Source organism: Rhincodon typus, chromosome 35 (assembly GCF_021869965.1).
Source record: "Rhincodon typus isolate 14 chromosome 35, sRhiTyp1.1, whole genome shotgun sequence".
NCBI classification, from domain to species: Eukaryota; Metazoa; Chordata; class Chondrichthyes; order Orectolobiformes; family Rhincodontidae; genus Rhincodon; species Rhincodon typus.
Genome location: NC_063366.1, coordinates 3,536,659 through 3,547,612, shown reverse-complemented (window position 1 = coordinate 3,547,612; position 10,954 = coordinate 3,536,659). Strand labels below are relative to the sequence as shown.

General features: G+C 41.3%; 1 protein-coding gene across 2 annotated transcripts; it reads right to left on the bottom strand.

The window, feature by feature from the left end:
* Nucleotides 1–714: 714 nt before the first annotated feature.
* On the bottom strand, nt 715–6,296 carry LOC109934539 (zinc finger protein 271-like). Of its 2 annotated transcripts, none has more exons than XM_048616821.1 (2): nt 6,252–6,296; nt 715–4,369 (listed from the first exon to the last, which is right to left on the bottom strand). In XM_048616821.1, the coding sequence occupies exon 2, from the start codon at nt 4,275–4,277 to the stop codon at nt 3,342–3,344; it is 936 nt and encodes a 311-aa protein (XP_048472778.1). In that variant the 5' UTR covers nt 4,278–4,369; nt 6,252–6,296; the 3' UTR covers nt 715–3,341. The 2 variants fall into 2 exon arrangements, with proteins under 2 accessions (XP_048472778.1, XP_048472780.1); XM_048616823.1 differs by having other exon boundaries at nt 6,009–6,276.
* Between the last annotated feature and the right edge of the window lie 4,658 nt (nt 6,297–10,954).

Below are 10,954 nucleotides of genomic sequence, written 5' to 3'. Positions count from 1 at the left end.
TACATGAGCCTATGGGATTTAGGATGATTGGGTTTTTTGGTTGATGTGAGGAACCTCTGTCAGTGTCAAAGTCATAGGCTGTTGCTCAATCCTGCAGTCTAACTACTTTTCTCCAACAGTGTCACTTCTCCTGACGCCAGGGGTTTTACCATCTTCACAGCTTCTGGATCCCAGACACAAAAACAATGCTGACACCTGAGGCTCGAACTAGTTACCACTTTAAATCAAATCAAACTTTCAGGCTGCCTGTTTATAGCATCCTTTGGACTTAACTGTTTCAAAACTGAATCTAAAATAACAGAATATTAGAGGTTGTTGTCAGTAGTGGCTTAGTTAGCACTTGTCTCTGAGGTAGGAAGTTGTGGGTTTTTTGGCTCCTTCCAGAGACTTGAGCAATGAGGCTGCCATACAGTCATACATGTTGCTACTTTTGGGAACATATGATTTAGAAAATCAATTACTGACAACCCTCACTTCATTGGCTCTAAGATGCCTTTTGATGATGTACCAAGGTTGTGAAAGCTGATATATTAATACAAGTTTTCTTTTCTTAGAGTTATAGATGCTTCATGAGAAATGTAAATTATAAACCCCTGGATGATTAAAGCTCACAGTGACATTGACCAATATAACATGTACAGCAGACTTACTGTAGGATCATGAGTGCTTCAGTGGATAGGAATACACCAGGCTGAGAAATGTGGTCCACTTGGCTGAAGCTAAACAGTGAATTTATTGTAAGACATACAACTATACAGGAGATTGATGAAGCGACAAACAACAAGACAACATTCAGCGTAAATCAAACTACAAATCATAAAATAACAATGCATTTGAAAATGACTCAAGATCTTTCCCAGAAGATGAAATGAAGTTTGTAAGACTATAAGGTGAACACGTCAGTTATTACTTTGAAGTGTGACGGGCTCAGGAAATTCAGGTATGTAGAGACTCACACCCACTCCCTCCCATACTGAGGATAATAGTGCTCCCAGACAGGAGTATCCAAACATTCCCCATGATATTGGTCAAACAGCCATCACCTAAAGAGGTTCTGTTTATAATTCACGTCACCAACTAAAGCTGGGTCTGATTCTACCTCATAACCACCCCTGAGAGCTGGCTCACTTTACAAGGATGGGGCCATAGCATTAAAATTGGAGTTGGGCTGTTCAGGGGTGAGTTTAGGAAGTGTCAGGAAGGCAGGAAGTGCAGGACCCCTGAGCGTATCTCACTCTGTAACCAGTACAGAGCTCTCAATCCTGATGAAAGTGATGGGGAATCTGGGGAATCCATGGTACAACAGCTAGCTCAGCTGTACAGGGAGGTACACTGAAAACTAGAACAGCAAGATAGGAGGCTTGATAGTTCTGGGAACAAATAAATGTTTCTGTGACAGGAGGCATGAATCCATGGTGATATGTTACCTCTCTGGTGCCAGGGTCAAGGATCTCACTGAACAATTGTAAGTGACATTCAGGCTATGTTCAGGGGACAGAGATAATTTTATCAGAAGGTTTAGGTGTAGCGATGGAAAAGGACAAGGAACAATTCAGAACATAAATAATTAACTGGAGGAAAACTAACTACAAAGAAATACTTACAGATTTGACCATATAAATTTTAATATAAGATTGTCAGGAGAAATGGTAACTGAACAATTTTTAAAGAGGAGTTGGTTCAGGTAAAGTCAGGATATAGAGGGTAGAAATTGTGGTGATATTGGCCATAATTTTTCAGTCTTTCTTAGATTCAGAAGTGGTGCCAAAGAACTGCAGCATTGTACATATTACACCCTCTTCAAATTCACACATGCAAACATAAACCCATCAACCTCCAGTCAAGTTAATGAGTTTAACATTGGTGATTTGGAAGCTTCTAGAGAAATCAATTCAGGACAAAATGAAATCACTTGGACAAATGCAGATTAATGAAAGGAAACCAGCACAAATATGTTCAGAGCAAATTGTATAGAACTCCCTTACTTGAGTTTGATAAAGTGCAAGACAACAGATTTATCAGCAAAGTTAGAGGTTATAGAATAAAATAAAAGCAAATGAATACAAAACGGGCTGAGTGATGGAAAACAGAGGAGTGGTTAATAGATGTTTCCTGGACTGGAGAATGGTTTATTGCTGCATTTCCCAGGGGTCAGTTAGGACCCCTGCTCTTCCTAATATAAATGAATGAGCTAGACCTTGGTGTACACGCCAAAAATTCAACATTTGTGATTAATATAAAATTTGGGAGATGATGTGAACTGTGAGGAAGACAGTGACTGTTGCCACTGATGGACAAGTATCAAATGAAATTTAATGCAGAGAAGTATGAAGTGATTTATTTTGGTTGAAGGAGCTCAGAGAGATAATATAAAGGCATAATTCTAAAAGAGGGGCTGGAGCAGAGGAACCTGGGTTTATCTGGGCAAAAATCATTGAAGCTGTTTGAGAGAGTGGTTAATAAAACATACAGTATCCTGGACTTTATCAACATGGACTTTGAGTACAAAGGCAAGGAGTTATATGTTCTAGCTGTGTAAAATACTGCTTCAGCCTCCACTGGGGTACTGCAACCAGTTTGGGCACGATAGTTTAGGAAGGATGTGAAGATATTAGAGAGGGTGCAGAGAAGATTGAAGGGAATTCAGTTGCAGGGATGAGGACATAGATGGATTGAGAAATTGGAACTGTTTTCCTTGGAGAAGGTTAAGAGGAGATTTGAAAAATGTTTTAAATATCATGGAAGATTTGGACAGAACAGACACTCCTAAAAGAGACAGTGTTTTGGAATGACAGATCCCCTGTGTGAGCACTAGAGGATAGACTACCCCAGACAGCTCTCAGTGCAATGGAAGTAGATGACCCAACTACAAGTTCATATGGAGACATCAGTATATCGTGAGAGAGGACGAGGGGGCCAAAACAATCCCAACACATCACACTGGTAGAGTTTGTGTCTGTGTGACTGCAGAGGCTCTGGCACACAGGTTCTCCCAAACTAGGGTCAGGTCATGAGTTGGAAATTTGGGATTGCATTCTCTGAGGTAGCAATGGCCAGATCTCCCTCCATTCTCTCCTAGGTCCTGTTTCAACATGCTAATCCCCCATTCCCCTGACCGCTCACTGAGAGATTGGTGCAATTTTCAAGCCCCAAAAAGGGTTACACTGGTAAAATCTTTGAAAAGCACTGCTGTGAGAGATTCAACAATTGTGTGAAGTCTTTATTGCATAACTCACTCAAATAAAAAATTATCCCTCATCTCTCACCAATGTTGTGCTGTTGATGTTTTAGAAGATTGGAAGTTTGGTGAAAGAATTTTCATAAATATCACAGCTCAAGTGTTACTCCCCTGTGTGAATCCTCTGATGTCGCAGGAGGTATGAGGACCTCGAGAAAGACTTGTCACACACCTCACATGGGAACTGCTTCTCCCCCGTGTGAATACGACGATGATCCACAAGTGTCGATAACTGTCTGAAGGCTCGGTCACAGAGGTCACATTTAAAGGGTTTCTCGCCTGTGTGAATCCTCTGGTGCCTCAGGAGATCAGAGGACTGGATGAAAGACATTTTACAAACACCACATTGGAAGGGTTTCTCTCCAGTGTGAATCATCTGGTGTATCAGGAGGCTCGAAGACCTCACAAAAGCTTTACCACAAACCTCGCACTTGAAGGGTTTCTCCCCTGTGTGGATTTTCTGATGGACCAGGAGACTCCCCAACTGTGAAAAGGATTTATCACACACCTCACACTTGACTGGTTTCTCCCCTGTATGAATACGTTGGTGTGCACGGAGTGTCGATAACTGTGCAAATGATTTATCGCACACTTCGCATGTGAATGGTTTCTCTCCTGTGTGAACACGTTGGTGTACACGGAGCGATGACGAGTCCAAGAATGATTTGTTGCACACATCACATTTGAATGGTTTCTCTCCAGTGTGAATGCGTTGGTGTTCACGGAGAGTGGATGAATGTGAGAATGATTTGTTACACACGTTGCACTCAAATGGTCTCTCCCCTGTGTGAATGCGCCGGTGTGTGCGAAGGGTTGATAACTGTGCAAAGGATTGGTCACACACCTCACATGTGAATGGTTTCTCTCCTGTGTGTGTGCGTCGGTGCCTGTGGAGGTTCCACGATTTCGAGAATGATTTTTCACACAACTCACACCTGAACAGCTTCTCATCTCCTTCAATGTGTTGGTGATTCATGAGCGTTGATGACTGTGTGCAAACTTGATCATGTTCCTCACACTCAATTAGTTTCTCGTTCATGTCGTTGTGCAGTTGTTCCTTGGATGATAGTTAGGATCTATCAGTGCTGTGCACCCTCTCCGTATTCTCTGGTGTTCTACAGTGCAATCCTTCTGTAAAACAGGAAAAGGAAACATGATTTTCACCAGCTTCTGCTCCTTCTTTGCTGAAGAGGCTGACTCCTTAGTTAGAGACTGTTCCACAGTGAGTGCCAGTCTGCTATTTCCTTGTGTGAGGAAATCAGATGCAAGTCCTTTCTTTTTCCTCACTTCACTATCACACACCCTCTGTTTCCAGTAGGGATACTGGATAGTGATCAGGAGCAGACAATGTGGCTACTTTCTTTCTTCCACTCAGACCCATTTCCCAGGTACTGTGAAGGCAATGGGAGGGTAAAATGTGTTTTCAATTCACTATGATTTTGAGTCCATCTGGTGAAGACCAATTTTACCCTTGGAGCAAGTATTTAGTGTTAAAAAGATTATGGAGAAATGTTAATTCAATGGAGATTTTGAAATTTCTTCCCTCGTTTTACAAAATGATTTGAAGAAAACTCACTGCGAAGGAGGGGCTTGAAGATGAGGAAAATATTGCTTCAGTGCAGCTTGGTTATCCTGGGAAATTAGATACACTGCACTCATTCAGACTGTACATCCCAAATTCAGTCATCAGCCACAACATCAGGCAAAACTGTCAAATCCGAATTCAAGACTTCAGGTAAAATCTTTAAAGAATATTTTAAAAGTTTCTTCGATAAATGTATCCCTAATTATAGCAACTGAATTGTTACAGAGATTACAGGGGCAAAGTCATGGAGGAACTAGGAAGAAAACTTTAAAACGGAGGTGCTGCTTGACCAGGAGCCAATGTAGATTGGCGAGCACAGGGATGATTGGATAATGGGTCTTGGTGTCAGTTAGGACCTCATCAGCAGAGTTGTGGAGGTGCTCAGGTTTACAGAATAAGATATGAAAGTAGCCAGGAGAGCATTGGAATAATTCAGTCTAAAGCCTATAAAGGTATGGATGAGGGCTGCTGCAGCAGATGAGCTGAGGCAGAGTGTCACTGGTCCCTCCTGCAAGTGATTCTTGTCCCTCTCCTGTGCACTGCATCCCTGTTCCTGACAACAGTGTGAAATGACAGTGAAAGCCAAGGATGGTAATGAAGAACCCTTTGCAGGATCAGACACAAACACCAAATAATTCAACACAAAGGGAGTGTGGCAGAGCCACAAGTCAGAGGAGCCGCCTTTCAGATGAGATCTCAAACCAGGGCCTTCTGCTCTCTCCTGACGTGGGTGTAAAAGACCCTTTGCATTATTTTATAGAAGAATCGGACGTTACCCCTGGTGTTAATCTCTCAATCAACCAGTAAAGAATATTTTCTGGTCATTATCAAATTGCTGAATGTGGCAGCTCATTGTATACATATTGGCTGTCACATTTTCTGCATTGAAACAATCAGTACACTTCAAATGTACTTCACTGGCTGTAACATGCTTTTGGATCTGGTGGTCGTGAAAGGCTTTATATAACTGCAAGTCTTTGTTTTCTTCTCTGAAGAGGTTACAGAGATACCATGGTCTGAAATCTTGGAGTGCTTTGAAAAGACACAGAGTGAACTGATTATTCAGTCTGCAGAATACCAGTTCCCGACGCACACACTACACACACACACACCCAGAGAACTCAGCAATAGGAAATCCGAAAGAATCCTCAGACCCTCAGCACCTCCCAGATAATTACACCTCACCTTCTCATAGTCAGGAACGAGACATCCACAAAACTCAGCCTGGAAATCAGAAGGGAAATGCGTCCAACAAGCAAATTGAATATCCAACACACAGCACTGAGTAAACAGCTCTCTCAGCTGGATCTTCTCACACAGCATAAGGGACATTTCCACCCCTGATTGCCCACAGGATAGTCAAACTGCCTGAAGATTGGTGTGGATATTATGGGATACAATTTGTATAAAAGCTGCTCCTTCACTCACCATCTCCTCACTTGGTTTTCAGTCCCCATGGGAAGTGAACCAGCTCTGGAAGAGGAAGAGGAGAGAATGGGCAGAGTGGGTGGGCTCTCTGACGTCTCTCACAGTCAATCCAAATATTTCTGCAGCAACATGAGTTTCCGGAAGCTTGGGAAACTGACCGGTGAAATGGAGGGTCTAGACCCGAAACGTCAGCTTTCCTGCTTGGCCTGCTGTGTTCATCCAGCTCTACACCTTGTTATCGGTGAAATGGAAGTGCCTTCATCATAGAATCAGTGTGGAAGTAGGCCATTCGGCCATCAGGACAACGCTGATCCTCCGCAGAGCATCACACATGACACACCCTTTCACCCTGCATTTCTCATGGCCAAGCCAACTAACCTGCACACCTTTGGACTGTGGGAGGAAACCAGAGCATCCGGAAGAAACCCTCGCAGACAGGAGGAGAATGTGCAAACTCCACACAGACAATCACCAGAGGCTGGAATCGAACCTGGGTCTCTGGCACTGTGAGGCAGCAATGCTAACCACTGAGCCACCGTGCTGCCCCTTTGAGCAGCAGATCAGGTGGAGATTTAAACTTGTCATTGTCCCATCTGAATAAAACCTCACTTATTGCAGCTGCTGTCTCAGTTCCCCTGGTAAATGTTTGACAGAGATTTCTAGTCTGGAAATAGAATTCTTCATCCTTGGAGGCTTTCAAACTGACATCAGTGAGGGATGCATACTGTCAGAGGTGTCTGACAGCATATCACAAAAGGAAGACAAACAGCATCCAAGGCATTGGTGATGTGTAGTGTGGGATCAGCACATGTACAGGAGGGAGGGGACTCAGGTGAGACTGCCTGGAGACTTTGTATAAGTTATAGAAAAATGACTGTGGTCACAAAGACAGATTCATACCCAACTGTGTGACTGTAAGACTGCATCAGTAGAGTTGGTAGTGCCTCATTCCTTTTGAAGATTGATCCATTGAATGGGTACTGGCAAATGCCATTGATATTAAGGGGGAAAGAAATTTCTGATGTTGTGACATCAAATGGGTTACACCATTGTCCAGTAATGCCATTTGTATTAAAGAATGACCCAGCCACATCCCAGGGCATATGACTCAAGTCGTAACTGATGTTCATAACTGCGTAATGTATTTAAATGATGCTGCGGCTTATCCTGACACTTGAGAATGTAAAATGAGTCAATGATCTGTTTAAGCAATTACAGTTGTCTGGTTTGGTGATAAATCTAACAAAACATTAAGTTGCAAAAGTAAGACAGACTTACTTGGGACATGTGCTTGGTCAAGGACAGATGTTGCCAAGGCCAGTGAAAATGAACGTTTTAATAGAATTCCTTGTTCCTAAATAAGAAATCAGAATGTTTTAGGAATGTGTGAATTTTACTGGAAATTTGTGGTAATTTCAGTATGATAGCTATACAGCTAACACATTTGTTAAAGAAACAAGCAAAAGAGATATGGTCAGCAGAATGCCAAGCAGCATTTGAGAAACTAAAGATATCTTAATACATGAACCAGTGTTGGCCACCCCTGATTTTTCTAGACCTTATGTAATCGCAGATGATGCTAGTGATTTGTGGGTGAGTGCAGTCTTGTTACAGTATGATGAGTTAGGAACAGACAGGCCAATGGAATATTTCTATAAGAAACTAAGCCAGCATCAGAAGTATTACTCTATCATGAACAAAGAGATTTTGGGATTGTTGTTAGCTTTTCAGCACTTTGACGTCTATATTTGACATGGAAACAAGGAATCGCTGTTGCAAAGTTGGGTAGGGTACTTATGGATTGGGAGGCAGGATGTTTGTAAAATGCTAGGGGGTAAAGCATTGTGTGGTCCCTTTTAAAGATCATGTGCTTTTTCTGCGCTTAGAGATTTAAAATGGATGCATTTGTATCGAAAGGCCGTACTGTTAGCAGGCCAAGCAGCAGTTTTTTTTACAAAGACAACAGGCTTTTGAATTTAGCCAATCAATTTGAACCAGGTACTTAGATACCAAAAACCTATTAAATTTGACTGATAGTTTTGACAACATTGGACCAATCCTATTGTAAGAAATAGTGATATGTCATCAAGGGTATAAAAAGAAGGGGGCAGTTGGACAAAGAACCAAGAGCTAGTTACCATCTGCCAAATCTAACGGCCCTCAGCTCTCAAGAATTGATGGCTGTCACAGCCTCCTCTATGTCTTAGAGAAAACACCGTCTATACAACAACGGTACCAATGGAACAACTAGTTAATATTCCTGACAGAAGAATTAATGGAGAAGGCATTTCTGACAAGAGAAAGCACAGAACGTTCTGGAAGACATGTAATCTGGCTGTAATTTCAAGAGACTAAATTCTTTTTTTATATATAAGTGGGACTTGTATTTACTGGAACAGCATACCATTAGAATCTTACCTTATTCTGGAATAGTTAGTAGTTAGAAGGTATTTATTTAGTTTGTTAATAGTTTAGTTAATTTGTTCACTGTTAGAGTTAGATAAATAAATTGTTACTTGTTGATTGTAAAGTAAATGTCAGGAATTATTTTATTTAACCACTAGAAGTTGCTGAAAGGCAGGCTATGCCACTTTTCACACTCCTTTTACAGATTATAGGGTGAGGTGCTCCTCTTTGGGTGTTTCAGTGTTAGTTCTCAGAGGGAGGAGGGTCAACCTCCGCTTTATAACAATCACAAATTTATACTGATCATAATCCATTTGCCTTCATTGTACAGTTTAAAAATGGAATACATGACTTTCTGGATTGGAGCCTTTCACTGAAAATATTTACTTCAAAAATTGTTCTTATTAATGGGAAAGATGCAGATACATTATCCCAAATGTAAAATTTTAGAACAAGTTAAAATTTAAGAAATCCTAAGACTGCCTAAGTTTGTATAAAGGGGAGAAGAAGAATGAATGTATATAAGTCTTATCTTGTTGTTGTATATTATATATTTATAATTAAACACTTGTTTTTTAAAAAAAAGCATTTAATTTCCTTAAAAACAGAAGTACTTTGAAACCATGTCTTTTTATATTTCTATGAAACTATAGACTGGAATGAGAAACAGGACTATTTTACGGGATAGCTATATAATTTCACAGCAAAGAATTTGAAACCTATTGAGAATTGTTTTGAGACTGTGGGTTCCTGCAATGTGCAGACAATCGGGAGCCAAGTTTTTTATCCAACTGAGCAGGTTGGAACTGGAAACAAGTTACAGAAACAAAGAGATAAAGACACAGAACAGTGTATTGTCGTTCTCCCCAGCAGAAGCTGCCTGTTCTCTGCACTGAAGAAAAACTCCGTTTGAACTTGGAAAAGAAAATTACTTTTCCAGCAGCAGTAGCTGGGAGCTGTGACTTTTGAATTGATAACCAGAAATGTATTCCAAATGAATCAGTCACTCTGCACTTCTTACAAACCAGTGGTTGTTTCCACAGAAAGACAACTGTACACCAAGGGCCTGGCGAGCTGAAGTAGAATCACCTTAACATCAAAAGCAGGAAGCACAGACCACCAAATTGGTTTTCCAGTTTTTTCTACCTCCTCCAATTATCTATTTTCCCTATTTGCTTGTCTGTGTGTAAAGGGGGAGTTCATAAAAGGATTAGAGTTTCAGTTAGTCATGTTATATGCCAATGGTTTATATCTGTTTACTTGTAGCTACAGTCTAATTACTTATAATAAATAATAATTCTTGTTGAGCACAGAAATCTGGTCCATGCTTTCGATGAAACTTGGTCTGAAAGACAGGGAAATTAGGATACAGTGCGTATCTTAAAAAATTTAAAAATGTTTGGTACAACTCTGGGAATAGCAGGTCTCAATTTACAGTGCACTACCACAGTGGATCATAACAATGGGAATAGCATTGCTTTCAATCTGACAACATCAGTGTGAGGAGTGTAGTCTCAGAAGTATTTCACAGCTGATTGGAAGAGGAAGGCCCACAGCATCCAAGGTAGTGAGGCATGTGAGGAACACTCCACAGGCGCAAAATGATCTCCTGAAACACAAGTCCTTCTGTTGTACAATGGTTAATTCAAGATCGCTAAATGGAGGAGAAACCTTTCAAGCATGAGGTGTGTAAGCAAACACTCAGTCATAGTTGCTCCTTAAGCAGATAAATCCACACCAGGTAGAAGTCATTTAAGTGTGAGGTGTGTGACCAAGCCTTATTGAAATGATAGCAGCAGATTTAAAGGACAGAGACACGACATCTAAAGAACAATAAGGGCAAACATGTATTAACCCAGGTCACTCACGTACCTGGATCACGATGAAGATTCGTCTGCCTCAGTCTCTCAAACGTTTTTGTATTACTGATCTAATGTTATCAGATGGCATGTTTGGGAGCAGGATCTGGGAGATAGTTTTTTTGGGGTGGGTTTTGGGAGGAGACAACTCTCTGGAAAATTTGCGATAGGAGGGTGACCTGCAGCCTTGAAAGGATTGTAATATGGACGATTAGACAGTAGCATCTGTGACTGGAGGAGACAGAGCAGCAACAGTGGGAGAGGCAGAATGTGTGATTGCAGGTGTTGCAAGGGCTGGAGAAACAGAATCTGAGATTGGAGGCATAATGAGGGTGGGAGAAACAGAATCTGAGATTGGAGGAGCAATGAGGGTGGGAGAAACAGAATCTGAGATTGGAGGTGCAATGAGGGTGGGAGAAACAGAATCTGAGATTGGAG